The 25629-nt window shown below is 40.8% G+C and overlaps 1 protein-coding gene across 1 annotated transcript in view; it reads left to right on the plus strand.

The window, feature by feature from the left end:
- Positions 1 to 443: 443 nt before the first annotated feature.
- Positions 444 to 25629, plus strand: part of LOC148898784 (GDNF family receptor alpha-2-like) — an 87984-nt gene continuing 62798 nt past the window's right edge. Inside the window, exons 1-3 of the mRNA XM_088993690.1 lie at positions 444 to 1869; positions 4256 to 4600; positions 24387 to 24473. Coding sequence (XP_088849816.1) covers positions 1818 to 1869; positions 4256 to 4600; positions 24387 to 24473 — 484 coding nt within the window. The 5' untranslated portion in view covers positions 444 to 1817. The remainder of the gene's footprint in view (positions 1870 to 4255; positions 4601 to 24386; positions 24474 to 25629) is intronic.

Below are 25629 nucleotides of genomic sequence, written 5' to 3' on the forward strand. Positions count from 1 at the left end.
GAAATTAAATGTATTATTATTAAATGTATATTATTATTATTATTATTATTATTATTATTATAAAGTTGAGTCTACTTTCCGTCATCAAGCATTCAGTCTGAACGCCCACCGAGGGGCAGAGCGGTCCGTCTAATTCCCAAACAGGGTAAACTGGACTTTCGCGTACTTTGCCCCAGCACGGAAGCGAAGATGCGGCCTGTATTTCTTCCTTCAAAAATAGAGCCCTTGTTGTTGGCGCCATAAAATCAAGTCGAGCTCACCCAGGGCCTCATCACGAGGACAATCTCTCATGAATATATGGATTGCGCAGCTGTACCTAACAAAGTGTCCCCTGTGTTTTTTTCTCCTCCACATATTACATACAGAACATCACAACAAATTAATGAATACCGTATTGTCTGGTGTATAAGGCACACCGGAATATAAAACGCAACCCCATTCAATGGTGTATTTTAAAACGTTTTCCATTTTTAATATAAGATGCACCGGAATATAAGAAAATAATGAGTTTTTGGGTGCACCTTATATACCTGAGAATAAAACTAGTTTTCAAATTTAACTAATTCACTGCCAGATGTACAAAAATGGGTCCACTCCAGTGCTCGGGTTTTTATCATTGTCACTCGAATTCCAGGATCCTCAGAATATTCACTTTTAAGACTAAATAAACGTTCAATCCAGCGTAAGAAACATTGGACTCTCTTCCAATGTTAGTTCCTAAATTATATGGGTCTGGATTTGGCTGAGCTTGAAATGGGGGCGGCTGTCCAAAATACAATGCAATACATACATATTGGTTTATATAGTGCTTTAACAATAGCTGAAGCTGGAACAAAGCGATAACATGGAAAAAAGGGAAATGCTGACTCCTTGTGGAAAGGAAGAAAACATTACCAGCGCCATGGCCAGCCCTTAAACGGCACCCAAAAAAAAAAAAAAAAAAAGAACAAATTCGTGGATGGCGCTCTATGTCATATTTTAAATTCCTGAATAAATTCGTGAATAAAAAACAATGACTGTTATTATGGTTGACATGCGACAATTTGAAATTTTGCTTGAGATTTGATTTGCCTTCGCTGGCCTAATAAAATAATGTGGCGGGACAGATTTTGCCCCCGTGCCTTAGCTTTGACACCTGTGTCTTAAACCACCATCGGGCAAAAGTAGAATAAAGTCTTGTTAGCATTCCATACATTTTCCAATGAGGTCAGATCGCACTTGCAGCGCCCTCTAGCGCCCCCTCCATCCTCTTCCACCACCTCCCCCCCTCCAATAAAACGCTTGCCTTGCCTCCACACGCGTGCAGTCAGTGCTGCGTTCACTGCGAGGCACACGCTTGTTTACCAGCAGCGCTCAGTACGCCACGGACTTTTTCACTCCACGCGAGATACTAATTGATTTTCATAACAGACGAACAATTCTACGACGGAGTAAATCAGTGTCAAGGGGTTGGGGGGTTTAGAATGCCGACAGATGAAGAAGTCTCACTAGTTGGTCGCCTTGAGCGCAGACGGACCTTGACAAACTGCGTTCATGGATTAACTCAGTGACTGTCATTTGACCTTTTTTTTTCTCCTCTCCCGCTCCTTTCCATTAACTTATTTTCTTCTTCATATTTTCATTTTTCAACAATCGTGGTCAGTGTAATCTAAATTGAAATCAGTGGATTATCGTGACATCAATGGGCCGGTTATTGGGAGTTGAATGAGGATACTGTTTCCCTCCCCACCAAAATACGGATTACCCTTTGGAATAATAATTTTTACAATAAATTTTTAAGAGCACCTAATTGGAAACGGTACATCCCTCGTTCCATCATGAGGTCCCTCGCGGCGTGGATTTGCGTATGCAGCTTTCTTCTGCTGTTAGGTGAGGTGAAATATTCATATTCTCCAACCAATATCTCAAATAATGCAATCATTGTGGTATATTTCTAATGATATGAGTGTGTACCCACATTGTTAAAACTATCGTGTTTTTAAATACCTGTGATAAATTTGACCATTTTGACGATACGTTAAGTCACCGCGTATATACAAGGCTGCCAATTGTTTCACGCGTGTAATTTTTATTTCAATCGAGACGAATACTCATTAAATTCGGTGTTATATATCTATAAAATAGGAATAATTAGCTAAATATACGCTACAACTTCATCTCCCGTTCGTACCTGATGATCCGGTTTCATTCAATGGCAGTGTAGTTATCCAAATCACCACAAGGGATCGCTGTTGTCCTTCGAGCTTTTTCTCGCCGAACGCAGGTGTGAGCGAGTTTGGGATCTTTAAGTCTTGTGTCACCAGGACGCACCTGAGCGTCTGTCTGGCCCCGTGATCCCATTTCGTTACCTGCAAGAGAACAATACAAGATTCTGATGTGACCTGTTAGGCAAACATTGAAAACGATAGGCGGATTTGCTATTCATGACATAAAACAAAGCAGTGGACAAATAATATAATTGGACGCTTTTTGCATCATAATGTGACAACTAAATAGCAGTGTGTTGTATAAAGACTGCAGTGGACCATTAATTGTTTTTTTCAGTTTGACTTGAGCACACGCGGACGTCTTAATTGTCACAGGCCATTAAGCACTTCTTTTTTAATGTTGTCACATTCAACCTGTTGCCTCCATAAAGCCACAATAGCAAAAACGGCTTACAAAAAAAACAAATAAAGAAATAACAAATACATAAATAATCACTCAATCAATTAATTAATTAACTCAGTCACTGACAGACGATGTGCAAATATGTGTCCACTCCAGTGCCAGGGTTTTTGTCATTGTCACTCAAATTGTAGGACCCACTCAATATTGACTTTTAGGACTACATAAACATGGGTCTGGAGTTATCTGAGCTTGAAATGGGGGCGTCTGTCTAAAATGCAATGTCAAACATACATATTGGTTTACATAGTGCTTCAACAACAGCAGAAGCTGTAACAAAGCGCTAACATGGAAAAAAGGGAAATGCTTCCCTCTTGTGGAAGGGAAAAACATTGTCAGATGTCTGACTAGCCCTTTATTGGCACCAGAGTGAGAAAAACCATAATGCGAACAAATTCGGGAATGGCGCTGTACGTCATATTTTCAATTACCGAATACATTTGGGAATGGCAGTGAATGAGTTAACTACCGTATCTTTCAGTGTATAAGGCACAATTATAAAATATCGTAAAAATGGGATGATAATAAAAGATTGAAAACACATTTCAAGGATCAAATACAAATTACCGTATTTTCTGGTGAATAAGGCGCACCCAAAAGCCACACACTGCGCCTTAACCATATGTGTGCCTTATACGTGAAGTAATATGGAGCCACAGCAGGTCTCACAACGACTGTCAGCAGCCACCAACTCCATTTCCCCCTTGCAGAAGAAGTCGTACATAACCCCAGCCTCGACTGTAGCACCTTATAATGTGATACCTTATATTTGGAAAACTTTATATACAGTACAGTGAGACCTCAACTTACAAACGCCTTATCTTACAAACTTTTCGTCTTACACACTTCAAATTTCTGAAAATTAAACCTTATAATAAGCACTATTTTCATAATACACACCCACCACGGCTGGTGGAGTGATCTTTGGCGGAAGCACACGACCGAACAGCACCAGAGGTTAAGTTACCAACAGTCCTTATGGAAGGTGACTATCCTTCCATAAGCCCTTAACGACCATCAAAAAGGTAAATAAAACTTTATTTTACAGCACAGTTTATTTATTTAATTACAGTCTTCATGTAATGTGCCTCTCTTTCCAAACAGCAATTCCCTTTGACCTCCAACGCCATTCCATCAAGCCATAAATGACCATCACAAATGTAAATAAAGTGACTTTATGATACAATTCAGTGTATTACTTTCATTGCAATACAAGAGCACATTTATTATCCATAGAATAAGGTATGTTGTGTGTAGTTTTAAGGCTTATTTAGTTGAAAAGTATATTTTATGAAAACCCGGAACGGATTATTCCCATTTTAATGGTTTCCTATGATAATTTTTTTTTGAGATACACACTTTTCACCTTACACACTCTGTCTGGGAACCAATTAAGTTCGTAAGTTGAGGTCTCACTGTATTTATATATTATATTTGAAAAAAAGTTTTTCATTCATTGAAGGTGTGCCTTATACTCCAGTGCGCCTTATATAAGGAACAAGTTTGAAAATACACCATTCATTGGGGGTCCACCTTACACACCGCAAAATACAATAATCCCAAAACTGATTTTTGTCGCCCCCTATAGATGAAACCGTGAATTCCTGGGATGGATCCTCAGCTGTCTCCGTGCTGTTGGCCGACGGGCACCCCGTGTCCGAAGTGGCCGGGACCGCATCGGAATGGGTGGATTGCATCCAAGCGAGCGATATGTGCAACCAGAACCCACACTGCAGCTCTCGGTACCGCGTGATGCGTCAATGCTTGGTGGGCAAGGAGAAGGAAGCCATGCTGGACAACAACCGAGAGTGCCAAGCGGCTTTGGAGGTGCTGTTGGTCAGTCCGCTCTTCGACTGCCGCTGCAAGAGGGGCATGAAGAAGGAGCTGCAGTGTCTTCAGAACTACTGGACCATCCACATGGGACTCACTGAAGGTAGGAGGCACGTTTCCCATCCTCGATTGAAAAATTGGATCGGATTAGATTCTCTTTTATTAGGTCGCCGGGGGTGCTTGAGCTTATCCCAGCGGTCTTCGAGCAGCAGTCAGGGGACACCCTGAACGTGTTACCAGCCAATTGCACGAAAGAGACAAACAAGCATCCGTGCTCACAGCGACGGACAATTTTGGGTGTCGAAAAGCCGTAAATAAAAGAAGACGTCTCAGTGTGGAGAAATTTACATTTCACAGCAGCAAGGTTCTGAAAGGAAGAGGAAAGGAAAGGAAGAAGTAGAAAAACTAAATACAGGAGCGTTTGTAAAGGCAGCCACTTTTGCGGCGCCATCTTGAAGTAAAAAAACACACATTAAATAACAAATAATGTGACACACAAAAGACTGAAGCACTTTCCGCACCCTCTGTTATATAAGCAATCTAGATGAAAGAGGAGAGGGTGTCCTTTTCACCAGTGAATCACGGACGTCATGGTGAAATGAGTACATCTGCTACAAGCTAAATGTTGAAAACAAAGGCTGGCGAGGCTGTCACATCCATTGACAAAAATAGACTGTTCTCACATTTCCTATCCCACGTAAATCCGCTTCAATTCCAAGCTGCGACAGTTTCACATATGCCTGGCAGTGAATGAGTTAAAAATGGTGCAAAAATTGCATCTGTTAGGAGAAGAGAAAAAGTTGGATGATTGGCAACAGATTCAATGTACCTCCTGCTATGTACTGGAAATGCATTTTCGTTGTCTTTCCTGACACGAAACATCAACGGCATAGATAGGCTCAACTAAGATATATTATCTCTCGCGGTATAAATCAATTCATCCATCATCTTCATGACTGAGGAGAGCCTGAGTTGGACTCTGTGACTTATGCTTCTCGCCATCGCATTCAGTTTGTCTTCATGCTGGATTTACGCGTGAGTCACAATGAAACCCACGAAGGCGACGTTCACGCCGCTGTTTCGGGTAATTGAATGCATCCGAGAAGCATGTATGCAAAACACGTCCGGTGGCGCGCTAGTGCGTCAACGGAGGTAAATATGAACCACAGCCGTCAGTTGTGACGCAGTTGGGGCGATTTTGAGGACTTCTCTTTCGTCTGTTATTGATTTTCTCACCATGTTGTTCAACAATTTGGATTTTATGGTGTGTGTTTTTGCCATTTGATGATTTATGGGATCAATGGGTGATTATTAGAGATGTTGTGTTTGCCTTGAGCTATTTGGAAGACGGGTGGGGGGGGGGGTTGTGGTTACACTCCTTCTGGAGGTTGCATTCCCCCCCCCCCACATGGACACTCTCGGTTAGTATAGATAAGTGGTAGACAAAATGTTCCAAGATCTTAACTCATTCACTGCCAGATGATATGCAAAAATGTGTCCACTCCAGTGCCAGGGTTTTTGTCATTGTCACTCGAATTCCACGACCCACAGAATATTGAGTTTTAGGACACCATAAACTTTAAATACAGCGTTAGAAACCTTGGACTCTCTTCTTTCATCAGAAAAAAAAAGAGTTATTACCTAAGTTATATGGGTCTGGAGTTATCTGAGCTTGAAATGGGGGTGGCTGTACAAAATTCAATGCAATACATACAGTGATACCTTGGCTTACGAACTTAATTGGTTCCCAGAAAGTGTTTGCAAGGCGAAGTGTGTATTCCAAACATTAATTTTCCATAGGAAACCATTAAAATGTGAATAATCCGTTCCCAGGTCCATATAAAACATAATTTTCAACTAAATAAGCCTCAAAACTACTCACAATATAACTTATTTTATGTATAATAAATGTGTTATGGTATTGTAATTAAAGAAATAAACTGTACTGTATAATCAAGTTGTTTTATTTACCTTTGTGATGGTCGTTGATGGCTTAATGGCATGGATAGTATTTTGCATAAAGTGTCTCAAGGAGCTCTGGGTTGTACATCTTAGAAGTTGTGATAATGCAAAAGCAACAGATGCAGGCAGACACACTAGAAACTTCCTTAATAGCTGGTTCCCTTGCTTGTCTACTCTTCAAATTGTACAGATGGCTTGTGCGGGTTATTTGTGGAGCCTGATTGGTGGGATATTTTAACCTTGCAGTCTACACTCTGCCTTTGAACTATCAAAAAAGTTGATATACGTCCAAATTTCACTGTTTTCTATCCATTTTCTTACCATTTCACGTTTGGTTTTTTTTCACGTGTTTTTTTTTGTTTCAAGCTCTGGCGTCTCCCTTTCGTGTGTGTGTTTCTGTTTCTGTAACCTCCCCCGCTCACTGCTGCGTGTGTGTGTGTGTGTCCTGCTGCGTGTGTCCTTTCCCTCATGTACACGTATCTTGACCAATCACGTGCAGCTTTAACCAAAGACTGGTGGCGGGGAATAGAGGGGAAAAAAGCCGGCTGCCATTTCAGGAGCTCCAAGAACCGGCTCGTTCATGAACGACACATCACTCATTGTGGCGCGCTGTGTGTTTCCCGAAAAATAGTTCGTATGCCAAGATTATATTCTCGGGAATTCAACGTTCGTAAGGCGAAAAGTTCTTTAGCTAAAGCATTCGGAAGCCGAGGTCTCACTGTATATTGATTAATATAGCGCTTTAACAACAGCTGAAGCGCTTGTTAAAGCGCTAACATGGACAAAAGGCAAAAACAGGGAAAAACATTGTCAGAGGTCTGACCAGCGCTTTATAGACACTTCCACAAGAAAAAAAAATCTGGAATGGCGCTCTATATCACATTTTTCTATTTCCAAATAAGTTCGGAAATGGCAACGAATGAGTTAACAAAATAAAATTGAGTAAAGGTGACAACCATTTTTTTTCAGTACACACTTCATCCTCAAAGATCTTCATAGATGTACACCACCACGCCCCTCTTGTCCTCTTTATGGAGATGCTTTAACCCCCCCGCCCCAGGATAAAATCCATGCTTTTCCTGCTGGCTCCATCCTCTCCAAGGTAATGGAGACATAATGGGATTACATTAGGAGGACCTGTTATGGTAGACTTATTGTTTTTCACCTAAAGTGTTCCATATTAGCATGTAATTAGGTTACGCTTGTATTGCCCAATAGCCCTTATGCGTCCACTTACGCCGCACATAAAATAGCACTCTTATTGTAACTCGCAACTCTTTGGATTTTTACGGCAAAACACTTTGACGGGTTGAATGAAAAAAAAAAAAACAAGTCTCCTTAGTTTGACCGTCAAAGGTGTTGAATGGCTAAAAACGACAACCGGGGTCACGTACGTGAGACTTGGAGATGACTGGGTTGACTTTCGAGCACCGTAAGTGGCCTCAGCTCGCACCTGCCCATTCCCCTCTGTACAAACTACATCACCCTGCATAGCACTACATAACTGTGACAGACTGGAGAAAGGTATCTGTTGCTGGTGTATCAGTTGTCTGTGCGCTCGTCGTAGATGCACTGCACTGGGTCTGGGAAGGAACTCTGTCCCCACTAACATAAGTGGCCTCAGCTTGAACCTGCCCATTCCCCTCTGTACAACCTACACCACTCTGGATTGCACTATACAACTGTTACACAGTTGGGAAGCCTCTACCTCTAGCAACACACTCATTCAAAGGTGTGCTACTGGTTAAATGTAAGGAGCTCATTCTTAGACTTAACACACGAAAACACGTACATGAAAAAAAACACACTAATTGCAAAACAGCAGGTCAGACAATTAACACACTACATGTATTTCCAAAACGGGGGTCGACACACCGTCCACCGAGTGATGGGACTGCACAGCGTCTTCATTGTGCAGCATCGCGGTCCCGGTCCGAAGTGGAGAGTCACTTGTGAGTCCGGGTCACGGCACCAATGTGACGGGTGTCACAACAGTGACTGTCCTCATCTCCACGATGCTGCCGCATTAATGAAGACGAGACGCGTGGATGTGTCTTTTTATTTCTTTTATTTCTGCAACACAGTATGGCAGAAGGGATGGGTGAAGTCGCATGGGTTTCGTCTTGTGATTAACTGCGATAGAAAAGCGCATATTCCTAAGTTCCACTCGACAAAACGTGAAGTAAATAATGACACAAAAAGTAATCTGGACTCGAAATGAATAAGGGAACTAATTAGATAACACTAGACAGTACAAAAGGGGAAACAAAATAAGATATTGTCATGAAAATGCGCGTTAATCAAGACCAACAGAAAATTGCGACTCACCCTGAATCTCCTCGAGATTGTTCTGGAAACTATGGGCGGGACATAGTGCCACACTGTGCGCCGTTGCGTCACTTCCTTCATAATTTAATAACCTAAGTGTACAACTCCGTTACATAAGAAGCAGGCTGCACTCTGGCTCTTATGACAAGCGAGCTAATGGTGGCGACGTCTTTGATGGTTGTGGACTTTTTGCGTGGTGATCCGTGAAGCGATTTCAACCCACTCGACGGCTCACAGCACCGGTTTCACTTCATCATGCTGATGGCAGCAGAGGGTCCCTGTCATGAGTTCAAAGCAAAGTAAATGACGCGGATGCTACCCCATCCCGTAAGCCAGGGGGGGGGGGGTTCCTGGGCAGTAGCACCGCGTTTTAGGGGATCGTGTTTTGGAGCCTCAGTTGGTAGGAAGGATTTCCGCCCCGCCCACATACTCTATGTAGCCAATCGTTAAGCGAGATCGGCAAATCTTACCCAAAACCCTTCTGATTGGTCAGCCCTTTTTTGTGTGCGTGCCTATGCGTGAAGAACAGTACGCAGCCAACCGCAAGCGAGCTCGACTGGAAAAAGGGCGCACAACACAAAATCTAATTTACAGCATCTCTGCCCGAACGTTTTTTGACATACTGTATCCGCAAAAATGTTCGTAACGTCATAACTCCAATGTTCATAAGTAGGGGAGCGTCTGTATATGGCAAAAGTTTGAAAATAAAAAATTCATTGGGCGCGTGCCTTATACACCGGAAAATACAGTATAAATGAATAAATAAATAACTACATCTCTACTGTACCACCTTATAATGTGATTTGCCTTATATTTGGAAAACTTTTATATATTTATATATTATATTTGAAATATATATAGTCCGATGCGCCTTATTTATGGCAAACGTTTGAAAATGCACCATTGATTTGGGGTTAGCCCTATTCTCCGCTGTACCTTATACACCGGAAAATACGGTCGAAATAAATAAATAGATAAATAAATACAATTTCATCACCTTTGTTAAATGTGTCACTCTGACCTGACAGTACTACATGATAAGTGTGATCTTGGGGGGGGGGGGGGGGGGGGGGGGGGGGGGGGGGGGGGTGTTGTTGACAGCAAGAAAGAAACTTCAAAATGTAACACTTTTACAAAAAGTACACAATTACGTATTGACACCTCATGAGTCGTGACTTCCGTCCTGGAACTGGTTGTTTTTCCTCAGTATATATATATATATATATATATATATTTTATACACACATATATATATATATATATATATATATACACATACATACATATATACACACATATACACATACATACATATATATATATATATATATATATATATATATATATATATATATATATATATATATATATACAGGTAACATCTGATTTACGGCCAGCTCGACTTACGACCACACATACATACTTACGACTAAGGACTCCAGACCCTATTTTTGAAAATTTAATTCTACGCCTGGCACCGTAAAGCACTAGCAGGCCGGCAACGCGTACGACAATTTTGGCCAGCCAGCCAGCATCTCACTCTTGCACAGCAATCGACCGTGTGATGGCACCAGAGGGGGGGAGTTTGTCAGTCATTTAGCCTCTGAGTCTCTTTTCAACAATTTGAATGTATTTCGACTTACGACCATTTTGACTTACGACCGTTTGGTCGGAATGGAACTCGGTCGTAAGTCGGATGTTACCTGTATATGATAGCTGTCCATGTTAGGCGCTTTATTCCAGCTTCAGCTGTTGTTGAAGCGCTACAGTATACACCAATACAGTATAAATCAATATGTATTGTATTTTATTGTATTGTATTGTATTGTATTGTATTGTATTGTATTGTATTGTAAACGGAACTTGGTCGTAAGTCGGATGATTAAAGGCTTTCTGACTTTTCATGTTTTCCCTGGGGCTGTGTGGGTTTTCTCTGGGTACTCCGGTTTCCCACATTCCAAAAATATGGATGCCAGGCTAATTGAACACCCAAAATTGTCCGTAGCTATTAGCTTGGATGCTTGTTTGTCTCTTCGTGCCCTGTAATTGGCTGGTAACACATTCAGGGTGTGCCCAAAATGCAGCTCGAAGACCGCTGGGATAAGCTCAAGCACCCATGACGACCTTTATGAGGATAAGTGGATCTTTTGAAACAAAAGTAAAAAAAAAATGTTTTTAATGGTTGGAACAGAAAGGTTTGTTTGGCAAGTGGTGTTCCAGACTGAATTGCTTGAACAGCAGGGCTCATTTGTTCTGACAGCAGCAAAAAAAAAAATATTTCAAATGAGTACGTACCTCATCAGGAACATTTTTATTCTGCAGAACAAAGTGTCTTTACCATCTGAAGGAGCAGGAAACATAAAAGCATCCAGTAGATCGCTTCATAGCTCGACAGATATTCTCACTGACCTTGATAAAGTCTCCATCCTCAAACGCGATAATTTTCGGCAGCTCCTTTTTTTTTGTATCTGAAATGACCTTGAGATAACCCGAAGGCTCAACCGGAACCACCAAGAACAATGGCACCTTGCATTGCTCTTTACTTGCGCCCACAGTTAATGCCTTCCTAATATCCAATTCACACGGGAACGGCGCTAATGGCATGCGGCACAAAAAGACACCGGCAAAGTTTGACGGCTGGCTGGGGTTTGCGCCTGTTCTGCCACTGATTGCACACATGGCGAATTATAAATGCAGCCGTTGCACCGTGACTGTGGCCTCTTTCACTGAATTTAAATGTTTATAACTGCCGACTTAACCTGTCATTTGGCTCCGCCCCCCCCCATTGTTTGTGTTTAAAAGAAATATTTATTTCTCTCATTGCAATTTTTGTCCATCTGTTAGTCCGTCTATGCATGCGTCCGTCTGTCCATCCATCTTCCGTCCGTCTATCCACCCTTTTATCCATGCACCCTTCCTTCCATCCATCCGTAAATCCATGCGTCCATTCCATCCATCCGTCCATCCGTCTGTCTCTTCATTCGTCCATCCATCCATCTATCAATTTGTCCTATCCATCCATCTGTCCATTCATTCGTCCATCCGTTCATGCATCATCCACCTGTCCGTTAATTTGTCCGTCCATCCATCCATCCATCCATCCATCCATCCTTCTATCGATCCGTCCATCCATCCATCTGTCCGTCCATTTGTCTGTCCATCCATCTATTTATCCATCTGTCCATACGTCTGTCCATCCATCCATCTGTCTGTCCATCCATTTGTCCGTCCATCCATCCAGCCTTCCTTCTATCAATCCGTCCATCCATCCATCTGTCCGTTCATTCATCCATTCATCCATCCATCCGTCCATCCATCTATCAATTTGTCCATCCATCCCTGCATCCATCTGTCCATTCATTTGTCCATCCATGCTTCCATCCATCCATCCATCCATCCATTCATTCATTCGTCCGTCCATTCATCCATCCATCCATCCATCCATCCATTCATTCGTCCGTCCATTCATCCATCCTTCCTATTATCGATCCATCCATCTGTCCGTTCATTCGTCCGTCCATCCATCCGCACAAAGTATCCAGTATGTTTTCATGAACATACTTTAGCGTACTTTGAGGCGCTCGTTAGCAAAATGAGTTCTCAGCCTGCTCGTAAGAAAATAGACACCGTTTGGACTGCATATGTTGTAGCATTATCACCTAAATGTGTTATTATCTCTTTTGGTCTTATTAGCAACTCATTACGATAAAGTGTTTTATTTACGAGTGCCTTCTTACATTTATTGACTGGACGCTGTTCGTTTATGGTTTTGTTTTGAGTGTCTGGAGCTTTACGTCTTATTGCGAGTGGACGTTACGAGCGCATCTTGCAATTTTAGGGCTGTTCAAAAGCCCTGATTATTTGTTTTAATAAGCGCCGGTTATTCTCGTTGGCGGATGTTCTCAGCCTTTTTTTCCAGTTAGCAGTTGTCAAAGTATATTACACAGCTACCGTCACAGTTTTAAAGCGTGGAAGATATTTCACGTCCAATATAATTCACTGCCAAAGTGATTGTGGTAGTTCAAGGATTTGCTCTTCTTTTTTTTGTGCCTCTTCATAGGTTGAGGAAGCATGTTTGTTAACGTTGAAAAAAAGCACCACATGCCATGCTGTGAAGCGACGAGATCATGTGATCTCGATGAAAGGCTCCAGTACACCCACGGACGGCCCTTAATGAGGGGAAACAGTGGTAGAAAGTGGACAGATGGAAGTTTTCTGAGTTGTGTTGTCAAGAGAAATTCACCACCGGTGTCACAAACAGTATATATTTGAAATACAAACTACAAATATTGGAATTAAATACCTGTAATGCCGCTATGAGTCGTTTTACAACAATTCTTGCCTCTTCTCACACACTGAACGAAGCAAACGCCAGATATGACCTTTGTATACTTATACTGGCTGGTCAGCTAATTTGAAAGTAGGTACAACTCCTGTAAGAGGAGTCTTGAAACGTTTCTGACACACTTCAAGTGTTATATGGAGTAAAGCAACAAGCTTCGAAGTATTGCGCTAACCGGTCAAAATGGAGCCAACAGAGCAGAGAAGGTACAGCCGCTCGTTCCTACCGACTTCTGCTAAGCTACTGAATAGATGCACAGCGATACCTCGGCTGACGAACGCTTTAGCTAATGAACTTTTCGCCTTACGAACGTTAAATTCGCGAGAATATAATCTTGGCATACAAACTATTTTTCAGGAAACACACGGAGCGCCACAATGAGTGATGTGTCGTTCGCGAACGAGCCGGTTCTTGGAACTCCTGAAATGGCAGCCAGCTTTTTTCCCCCTCTATTCCCCGCCCTCAGTCTTCGGTTAAAGCCGCAAGTGATTAGTCAAGATCCGTGGTAGAGGAGGGAGGGGACACAAGCAGCACTGAGCGGTGGGAGGGGTTACAGAAACAGAAACACACAAACACATGAAAGGGAGACGACAGAGCTTGAAACAAAAAAACAAAGTGAAAAAAAAACAAAAAAACAAAAGTGAAATGGTGAGAAAATGGAGAGAAAACACAGTGAAATTTGGACTCGTTTCAACTTTATTGATAGTTCAAAGGCAGAGTGTAGACTGCAAGGTTAAAATAACCCATCAATCAGGCTCCAAAAATAACCTGCAACAGCCATCTGTATAATTTAACGAGAACATATAAGCAAGGGAACCAGCTATTAATGAAGTTTCTAGTGTGTCTGCCTGAATCTGTTGCTGTTGCAATATTACAACCTCTAAAATGTACAACCCAGAGCTCCTTGAGACACTTTATGCCAAAAGCTATCCATTCCATCTAGCCATCAATAACCATCACAAAGATAAATACAACGACTTTATGATACAGTACAGTTTATTTCTTTAATTACAATACCATAACACATTTATTATACATAAAATAAGGTATTTTGTGTGTAATTGTAAGGCTTATTTAGTTGAAAACTATGTTTTATGGGGAACTGGGAATGGATTATTGTCATTTTAATGGTTTCCTATGGGAAACTAATGTTTGGAATACACACTTTTCGCCTTACACACACTTTCCGGGCACCTATTAATTTCGTAAGCCAAGGTATCACTGTACCTGAAAAGCTGGACTCACCCCCATTTTCCTAGTGTTAAATATCACAGCCATATTCCACACATTACATATGGAACGCACAACAAATTAATGAATAACTAGTTCAAGTCACAAGTAATTATTATGTTTGTGGTTTACATATGACAATTTATCCTTTTCATCCGGGCTTCAGCAAGCATCATGTCATTTCACAAATTTGCTTTCGCGGGCCGAATAAAAAATGTGGCGGGCCAGATTTGGACCATATGCCTCGACTTTGACACCTGTGGTGTAAATACATATAGGACAAGTGTTCCTGACATGGGAATGTTACTTCTTTTTAGAAAATGTTGATGAATGATAAGCTAGTAACTCATTTCTTGGTAACTTAAACTTGTCTGGGTAGTTTTTCCAGCAAATTAAAAGCTCATCCTGAGTTTTGAGAACATCGTGTTTGTGGCGTTCAGGCACCTGTGCGTGAATGTTAATTTGATTTTGAGCAATTTGCAGCTAAATTGTCATGTAGAAAACCGAGGTTGGTGTATGTGGGTGGCGGTAGTCTCTGTTCTATCACTGTAGCTAGCTTTGCTAATTAAGGCACTCTGAAAGGTCCTCATGAAAGCTCTTTCACAGAGAAGCCCATGAAATAATCTATGTCGGAGGTGTGCGAGTGATCGTTCCAATGTTCTATTCGGCTGCGCTGCTCCGCAAGGCCACACGCACGCTAGGTCCAGGGCGCTAATGAAAGGGAACCATGGCCGACTCCCACTTGTTGCGTGAGCCCATGTATTTTTTTGTTTTTTTTTTCATACTCACCCCTGTTGTACATTCAGGGCAAGAACCACTCGTTATTTGTAGATGACTGCTGTCCTGAAATGTTCTATTTGCTGCCATTCGGATCACTGCGTATGGCTTAAAATCCTGCATTCGACCTCCCCCGTCATTATTTTAAAGGACAGCGACACCATTTTTTTGTTTCCTAACTGACATTAGGAAAACGTTTTATAGCATTTAAAATACCCAAAACATGCAGGATGATATTTTTGTTGAATGCAAAACACCAATAAAAATGAGTAAAGTGTCCCAAAACTACTTCAAAATGACCTCGGAAGTGGCGAGTTTCAGAAGGTCCCGCCCCCTTGTTCGTGACGTCACGCCAGGACATCTTACATTACATTTTATGCATCTTACATTACATTTTAAGCACCTTTCAAAGCTCTCAAAGACACTTTACAGTCACAGACAAGTATAGGTACTATAATAAATAAAATACAATCACAAATAGAACGCAATAAATAAAATGCAATTATAAATGGAAACAAGAGAGAGAGCTACACAGAAAATGCAATCTTAAATAGGTTGGTTTTGAGATGGGACTTCAAGGTGGGAAGAGAATGGATGTTACGAATGTTGGGAGGAAGCGAGTTCCAGAGTTTATACATAAAAATAAGGTATATTGTGTGTAGTTTTAAGGCTTATTTAGTTTATAATTGTGTTTTATGAGGACCTGGGACCAGATTGTTCTCATTTTAATGGTTTCCCATGGGAAATTAATGTTTGGAATACACACTTTTCGCCTTACACACACTTTCTGAGAACCAATTAATTTCGTAAGCCAAGGTATCACTGTATATGATGGTTGTCCATGTTAAGCTCGATATATAAATCAATATGTATTGTATTCTAAAAAAAAAATCATGTCAACATTTTGGTTCATTTCTTCTTTTTTTCCCCCTAAACATCAACAGTGCAAGCTCACCCTCCGAGTAGGCCACGTTAATATCACAAGTCGCTTATGACGTGTGATATCATGTTAACATCACACGCTGGCCGCCGCTAGCTTGTTACGATGCTCTGAGGCAGCGACTCTGATAGACTGACAGAAACAGGAAGGGGGGATGGGATGAGGGAGGATAGCGGAAAAGAAAGTGAGGGGGAGGATCAGAAATGTGGGGGATGGGTTAGGGAGGGGGTTACAAAGGTACATAGTATTCCGAGGTGAAACCATCATTACTATGAGCAATGGTAGCAGTCACCGGCCATTACCTGAGCCATCCACTGTCATAAGCAGAACATTTTTTTCCAGGCTGCCCCTCATGTCAGGCGGCTCAAGAGAGGGGAAGCAACCTTCTTGCACGCTGAATACATCCTCCCGCCTGCACTCCAATGGCCGACATAGCAAGCTACTTCATCATCATAACAATGAACCTCCCAATAGCTTTCGGGACACGATCAATACCTTCTTTCATAAGCAGTTCTTTCTCGTCATGCCACCTTTTTACGCTTGGGTCCTTAAATGCGAGGATCGTCTACCCCACAGGTTTCAAAGTCAAGGCCCTCGGGCCAAATCCGGCCCGCCACATCATTTTTTTCGGCCCGCGAAACCAATTCAAACTTGTTAAATTCCATGATGATTGCTAAAATCTGAGCCAAAATGTCATATTTTTGGATGTCAACCACAATAAAAGTCATTATTCTTGACTTCAGATTTGAAAACGAGTTATTCATTAATTTGCTGTGTGCTCTATATGTAATATTTGAAGGGATTTAAACATTCTAATGGGTTCCCCAAATTTATAACGACCCTCAAGAGGAAATCATAACTACAATGTGGCCCGGGGCAAAAAATGACTTTGACACCCCTGGTCTACCCCCATGGCACCCCTTACTCCCCCAACTGAGGGTTGAGTGGACAAGGTTCTGTCTTAGTGGCTGGAGGGGGAAGTGAGTGACAGGCTATCCTAGGCAACGTGAATGCAGTCATTCACTGTCATTCATGATTTTTTTTCGGGAATTGAAAATATGACGTAGAGCGACGCATTCACAAATTTGTTTGGGTTTTGTTTCTTCTTCTTTGGGTGTCGATAAAGCGCTGGTCAGACCTCTGGCAATGTTTTTTGCCTTCCACAAGGAGGCGGCATTTCCCTTTTTTCCATGTTAGCGCTTTGCTCCAGCTTCAGCTGTTGTTAAATCACAATATAAAAATATGTACATCCGCCCTCATTTGAAGCTCATATAACTACAGACTTAGAGAATTTAGGAATTAACTGTTAAAACATTTCATTTCAGGACACACATTAACTCATTCACTGCCATGCACGAATTTATTCGGTAATGGAAAATATGACGCAGAGCGCCATTCCCGAATTTGTTCAGGTTTTGTTTTATCTTGCGTGGGGTGCCGATAATGCGTTGGTGAGACCTCTAGTAAGGGGGCAGCATTTGCCTTTTGTCGCGTTTTGCAAGGTGGTGATGGCGGGTGCGGATCCCCAAAAAAAAACAATGTATTGTATGTATTGCATCGTATTTTAAACAGCCACCCTCATTTCAAACTCATATAACTCCAGACCCATCTCATTTAGGATTCTTTTTTTCTGATGAAAAAAAGAGAGTGTAAGGTTTCTTATGCTGCATTGTGTGTTGATGTGGTCCTAAAACTCAATATTTTGTGGAATTCGAGTGACACTGACAAAAACCCTGGCAGTGGAGTGGACACATTTTTGCACATGGTCTAGCAGTGAATGAGTTAAGACTCAGTCCTTGCAGCGCCACGAAATGAAATGTGGCTTTCCCCAAGTCGACTTCCAGACCCGCAGGGTGTCATCGCGGCTGTCCGTGTGTGCTTGTGTGTGTATATGTGTGTGTTGGCAGCAGCTCACTCGTCGTTAATTGAAATTGCTTGTTGTCAACGCAGGCCTCCCCCTCCCTTCCCTCACGCAGAGGGGTTAAATTATTTTGTAAATACTTACTCAGACGGATTAATTATTTGGATGCTTTTCCGGCAGGCTACGCGACGTTGCCATAAAGAAACACTAATCACGTTTTACATGAAATATTGAAGTGCTATGATGGCAACATTCAACGCCGGCTTGTCACAACCCGAATTGGGTTTTGCTACCAAATGGAAATGGGGAGGCTGATACGACCAGGCTGCAGAACCCCCCCCCCCCTTTTTTTTTTTAATGATCCGTCTGACCCGCGGCGATGCAGTGAAATGATTTCTCGTTTTTTTTTTTTGGGGGGGGGGGAAGGAAACCTGTTCTCAATCACCAAGCACCAGGCATGTATAAAAATTGTGATTTCAGCTAAGTGAGTGTGTAACTATTCGTATTACCATTACACATTGCCCAGGGAAATGTGAGCGGTGGGATGGAGGTGGTAGTGGGAAGGGGTGGGAGGGTTCTATTCGCAGGTTACCCACCCACATTCGGATATGTGACTTGAAATATTATCAGGGACTAATCCAATATTGTATTTGTCAGGTTTGGAATTGAGTTTAAAATGTCAATATCACATCAAAAGCCGCGCCGCAAAGTGAATTTATGCTGCCGGATGCGTTTGAGGGAGCGGTATTCCAAGAAAGAAGGTACATGTTTGCACTCCGTTGCCGCAAATGTAATGAAGTTGACGTATTACGGCGCTGCTTCCTCAAAAGCAATTTGACTATGACAGCTAATTTTGCAAGCTTTTTTTTTCGGGAGCTCTTTCGACAGCAAAACTTTATCACTTTATTATTTATTTTTTTTCGGGGACTATTTTGTCTCTTGAAGTGAGCTCGTCTTTTCGGTGTCAACACACTATTCTATTACGCTGTCGTTGTACACATTGTGTCATTTTTACGGTTGGGCCGCGTTGTGACTTTTCCTTCAACATTGGACCGCAGACAAAATAGAGAACGTGAAATCAATCTAACAGGAACCAAAAAAAAGAAGAAGGGTTCTGTGAATGACAGTTATTAAAATTGACTTTGCTCGTAGCCATTAAGAGGTTGCCAAGAATGCCAGGAAAAAATCTAAAGGACAATCTCCATCACCTCGGGAGTTGAGCTTCATTGATAATGCATACGCTGCGGGATGACTGATGTCGCGGGCCTGATGGTCTTGTCATGCTCTGCGCAGGCAGAGAAAATGAAGGCAAATGGCGGCTTAATTACAGCTATAAATCGTTGCCCCGAAGCTAAAAACATCACGTGACCAAACAGCTCGGAAGACTTTTCTATTGCGTGTTGATGATGATGATGACGCATGATTGGCTGTGGGTCAAAGAGCAGTGATATTTGAACGCCTGTGATTCATTTTGAGCACGCATGCATAAAGACTCGGTCGAATCCCGTCGGTGTTTGGACTAAAAATGCCTATTGAATCATTTTCTGAAGGAATTTGTTGGGTTTAATTTGATCAAACCGCATTTTTTTCCCTTTGATAAGAATTCCGTCAGCAAATGCACTGGAATGAGTCGTCAATTGACGTGTTTTGGGATTACTTGAAAGAGCTTGGAGAGTGGGATAAATAACGTGGCAAACAGCTTGGAAATGATTGCACAATGAAGCATATGTGTACAGAATTACTCAAAATTATATGTTTTGTACTCCGGAAGAGAAAATTATAATAGCATGGAAATTAAGGCAAATCTTTTTTGGGGGGTTTGGACGACATCCGTACCCTCCCCCCAATAAATAAATAAATAAATAAATAAATAAACTAATTGATAAACAAATAGCTAACTAAATAACTAACTAACTGAATAAATAATAAAATAAATAAATAAATACAACAATAGAGAAATAAATAAATAAACACGCTAATGAAAATAATAAAGAAATAGGAAAATAAATAAATAAATAAATACGAATAGTCCAGTCTCAAACTTTCGAAATCGATAAATAAATAAATAAATAAATAAATAAATAAATAAATAAACGAATTGATAAACAAATAGCTAACTAAATAACTAACTAACTCAATAAATAATAAAATAAATAAATACATAAATAAATAAATGCAACAATAGAGAAATAAATAAATAAACACGCTAATGAAAATAATAAAGAAATAGGAAAATAAATAAATAAATAAATAAATAAATACGAATAGTCTAGTCTCAAACTTTCAAAATCGAGAAATAAAGAAATAAACAAATAAATAAACGAACAAATGGATAATTAAATAAAATAAAAATGAAAAATAAACACAAAAATAAATAACCAAATAACCAAATACATACAATACAATATAAAACCAAATAACTAAATACAGTAAAGTCTCGTTATATCGATATTCTCGGGAGTCCGAAAAAATATCTATATAACCGGGACTATCGATATATCCGACCCTGCGCACATGTAATTTTCTCCTTGCGTTCATAGAAATAGTATCCTAATAAGCGGTACTATCGATATAACCGGACTATCGATATAACGAGACTTTACTGTACATAAATAGATAAATAAATAATAGATAGCCAAATAAATAAATACACAAAAAATAAATAATTAAACAAATAAATCCATAAACAACTAAATAAATAAATAAATAAATAAAAATAGTCCAGTCTCAAACTTTCAGTTTACGGATTATCAGGAAATAAATGAATCAAAAGTAAAAAAAAAAAAATCAAATGTAAATCAAATTGCCACGCACACCGGGAGATGATTCTTATTTTATTTTATAGTTTCATGAAATACACCAGAGCCGAATCGGAGCCATTTGACATGAAAGAACGGTCAACGTTTACCCTGCGAATGCGAATTCCAAATCTGTTGAAAACCTCAGGAAGTGAATGTAGCACAACTTCAGAATGCAAGTCTAATTAAACACATCCATGGGATGTTCTCCATGTGTCCAACAAGCCAATCAACCGAGCATACGCTTCCAAAACACGCCGGGATATACAATTTGATCAGCATGCACAATCAAAAAGGAGAAAAAGCAAAAAATGCACACACTCCAAACTTTGAGGATTAGAGGATTACATTTTCGCTTCCATTTCTTCCTCTCGACACACACACACAGTCGCACGCACACACACTTAGCGTTCACACACTGTGCTCGGTTGCCAGTGGCTCCATGAGAGCTTCTGGATCTTGTTATGATTGTCAATATTGATGGTGGTGGAGGGGGGCGGCGGGTAGTGGGTGGAGGAGCAAAGAGCTTCACATAAAACAATGACTTTACAGACATACACATGCCAGAGATTACAGTGATACCTCGGTTTACGAACTCCTTGGCGTACGAAAATTTCGGTTTACGAATGATAAATTCATCAAAATTTTACCTTTGCATATGAACTTTTTTCAGGATACACACGGAGCTGCCTCAATGAGTCATGTGTCGTTCGCACGAGTCCGTTCTAACAACAAAATGACAGCCGTATTCCTCTATTCCAAAAAGAAAATGGCTGCCGACTTTTTTTTGTCCTCTATTCCCCACCCCCAGTCTTCGGTTAAAGCCACGTGATTGGTCAAGAACGTAGGAGTGAGGGGAGGTGGTTTAAACATTAAAGAGACAGGCAGACGGCAGTGAGAGAGTTTCAACTTTGATAAAGGCAGAGTGTAGACTGCAAGGTTAAAATATCCCATCAATCAGGCTCCACAGACAACACACACAAGCCATCTGTACACTTGATGCAAAAACTATCAACCCAGCTAAACAGAACACAATTGATGAGGAACTAGATAAAATTATCGCAGAGAAAGCACCGACGAGGGATCATTCCTCAAGATGGTGAAAGAAGAAGGCTACGTTCCTCATCAAGTGTTTAATACTGATGAAACCGGCCACTCTATTCCATCAAGCCATCAACGACCATCACAAAGGTAAATAAAACCACTTTATTATACAGTGCAGTTTTTTTCTTTAATTATAATACCATAGCACATGTATTATACATAAAATAAGGTATATTTTGTGTAGTTTTAAGGCTTGGAAAATTAGAAAGTAGAAAAACTTTTATTACCTGGGAACGGATTATTCTCATTTTAATGCTTTCCTATGGGAAATTATTTTTTGGGATACACACTTTTTGCCTTACACACTCTGTCTGGGAACCAATTAAATTTGTGAACCAATGTATCACTGTACTTTTCTTTCCCCTCTGGACACACCTTTGAAAAATTTCTTGTACAGCAAGCTTGTCTATGCTTGTTTTTGTTTTCTCATCATCAGTTTTTCACAACTTTTACAGCTCCTGATTTTGGGTGAAAAATTAAGGCGCGGCTGATTCCATCACTGCCTTCCATTCTGCTTCCTGATTTGTTGATGAGGCGTTCTCAGATGAGACATACAAAAGTAAAATGATGGAAAATATCAAACAAAAATATTCCGTTGCTGCTGATTGCCTCTTTGATTGATTGTGCAAGCAGCACATGTTGTCATCTCCAAACTTACAAAACATGCTGTCCAATCAACAGGAAGTTGTCAGTTGTTTTGTTTTTCTTTTGATGAACCTGATAAATCAGATTCACATTTTTGTTTTCGATTAACTTATTTGCTTCCATTCCCGAATGTATTCAGGAATTGAAAATTGTGACGTGGCGCGCCATTCCTGAATTGGTTCTGGTTTCGTTTTTTTTTTCTTGCGGGGTTGGCAATAAAGCGCTGGTCAGACCTCTGGCAATGTTTTTACCTGCCACCAGCTATCCTCGGCACTCTGAATGCAGTCATGACAGTAATATTAACTCATTCACTGTCATTCACAAATGTATTCAGGAATTTTAAATATGACGTAGAGCGCCATTCCTGAATTCGTTCGGGTTTTGTTTTTTCTTGTTTGAGTGCCGATAAAGCGCTGGTCAGGCCCCTGGCAATGTTTTTCCCTTCCACAATGGGACAGCATTTGCCTTTTGTCCATGTCAGCGCTTTGTTACAGCGTCAGCTGTTGTTAAAGCGCTATATGCATCAATATGTACGTATTTTATTGTATTTTGTACAACTGACCCATTTTCAAGCTCAGATAAGTCCATATAACTTAGGAATTAACTCTTTTTTCCAGATGAAAGAAGACAGTCTAAGGTTTCTTACGCTGAATTAGCCATGGTGGTTTGAGGTTCAATTTGGATTCTTAGATCGTTACCACGTAGGCTTGGTCGCGCTTGAGGTGATAGCAGTGCGAAAGGGGCAATCAGGGCCAGTCATAGAACATAATCAGACATGCCAAAAAAAAGTAATCAGATTAGCTTCAAGGTGTAGTCCACTGCTCCCCCATACCTTAGAGCAAGGATCTATCAAAGCAGAAGTCTGGCACCGCCACCTCTGTCCATTAGGGATATGCAGGTAACATCCGAGTTATGACTGGGTTCCGTTTTGACAAAACGGTCGTAAATCGAAAAGCATTCAAAATGGCTGACGCGAGGATCACGTGATCATAACACGCTGACATCTCCTATACGACAGGATAGTATACGATGTCAATCTGTTGTTTTTAAGCAATATTTTCTATTGAATACTATTATATACCAAAATGTTGACAGTTCATTTATAAATCTTATAACTTTTAGTATCATTTTAATCATTTTATATTTTGTATTATCTATCTTTATTACTGTATTGGCGCACACGCTTTCTGCTGACCCAAATACGCACGGCTTCCCACACATGCGAGCTGTCCAAAAATTGCTCTCCCTGCTAACGGAGAAGCCAGAAAAGGTCACCCGTGTCAAAGAGGCGGCGGCGCCGACCATGAGCGAGATCCGGCATTTGCGTCGGGCTCACGTCCCGTATTTTGAGTGAAAATGACAGAAACCCTGACACTGGCGTAGACACATTTTTGCATCGTCTGGCTTTGAGTTAAGCACACATAAGCTAAGATGGCCGCCTCGCGAGATGTTGTGAGTCTTTGAGGGTCGCCAAACTGTTGCTCATACAGTTTCTCAGACACATTTAATGGCTGTGAACGGGATTACAAACGACAGACAGAGTGTATACAGGAGGCGCTTTGCGTTTCTAATTAGATTTTAATTAGATTCTAATTAGATTTTTTGAACCCCTTGTTTTGTATTTGTATGTTCTTTTTTTAAAGAGCATCTATCGCCTAAGCGAATAAAACATGCTGCTATTTACTTTGCATACTTACATCGAACCACAAGGTCCAAAGCAAAGGTACATGGCTGTGAATATTGATTTTTTTTTAAATCTATACAAATACTGCGACAGCCGTTTGTTCAGACACACAAAATCATCGCTGGGAATTCAAGGAGAAACATTTCATCATAAAGACGCATCCAGGATTCTAAGTGGTTTCACTGAGGTGCTTCAACCATTTTGTTCTGCCCCTTCAGACGGAGACATGGACGACTCGTCACCATATGAACCAGTCGCTCCCGGACGTCATCAGGATGCATTCCGCTTGGCCTCCATCTCATCAGGTAACCCAAAGTTTGGCACTTATTGACCCTTAAAGGACAACCGACGTCACTTTTTTGTTTCCTAACTGACATCAGAAAAACGTTTTATAGCATCTAAAATACCCAAAACACGCAGTATGATATTTTTATTCAAATTCAAAACACCAATAAAAATGACTTAAAGTGTCCAAAATCTGCAAAAAATTGAGCTGCGAATTGGGCATTTTCAGAAAGTCCCGCCCCCAGTTTGTGACATCACGCCAATACGTCTTGCATTACTGGAGAATAAAAACAATGGGTTCAGATTCGGAGAATATGCTTTCTTGTTACACATCCAGTTATGAATATGATTCAAATATTTCTGAAGAGGAAAGCATACATGTTTGAAAGCGATTAAATAATTTATTCTGTGCCATTTTGAGGCAACATTGGGGGAAAATCTCTCACCCAAAGAGAGGCAGAAAATGGCGCCCAAGCTTCTGTGAGGAATTAATCAGCCAGTCTCCACAGGCTGATAAATTCCTTCCATGGAGCTTGGTCACCCTCTTCTGGCGACTTTTTGGTGCAACACGAGGTTTTCAGACCAAACAAGTACAGCAAAATACATTGACGTGATGGAAGGACTGCTACAATGTGTCTTTTTTTTCAGTCAGGGGCGTTCCTTCAGTGACGTCACGTACGGACTCGTCACCAACTCAAAAAGATGACTTCCTGAATATTCAGCACAAGTCTTAAAACGTAAAATATAGATATATGCGGTGGAATCTTTGGAAAATACGCTCAGTAGAAGTCATTTGAAGCCATTTTACAAATTATGGACACAATTTGTCCGGAGACGTCGGTTGTCCTTTAATAGGGATATTTTGCATATTTATGGCGTATCACACACCCAATTGTGGCGTGTGGGCTCCCTCTAGAGGTACGCAAACGCATCACCAAATTAAATGTTAACTGCTTATCAGGGTTAGGGTTACTTTTCAGATTTTATATTTGTTTGGTTGTTAATCTTAATCCAGCAGAGTATGTTTATTAACACGTTTATTACAGCACAGTTTATTTCTTTAATTATAATGCCATGGCACATCTATTATACATAAAATAAGGTATATTTTGTGTAATTTTAAGCCTTAGAAAATTAGAAAGTAGAAAATTATGTTTTATGGGGACCTGGGAACGG

Source organism: Hippocampus bargibanti, linkage group LG04 (assembly GCF_051943395.1).
Source record: "Hippocampus bargibanti isolate YZ-2025 linkage group LG04, ASM5194339v1, whole genome shotgun sequence".
Taxonomy (NCBI): domain Eukaryota; kingdom Metazoa; phylum Chordata; class Actinopteri; order Syngnathiformes; family Syngnathidae; genus Hippocampus; species Hippocampus bargibanti.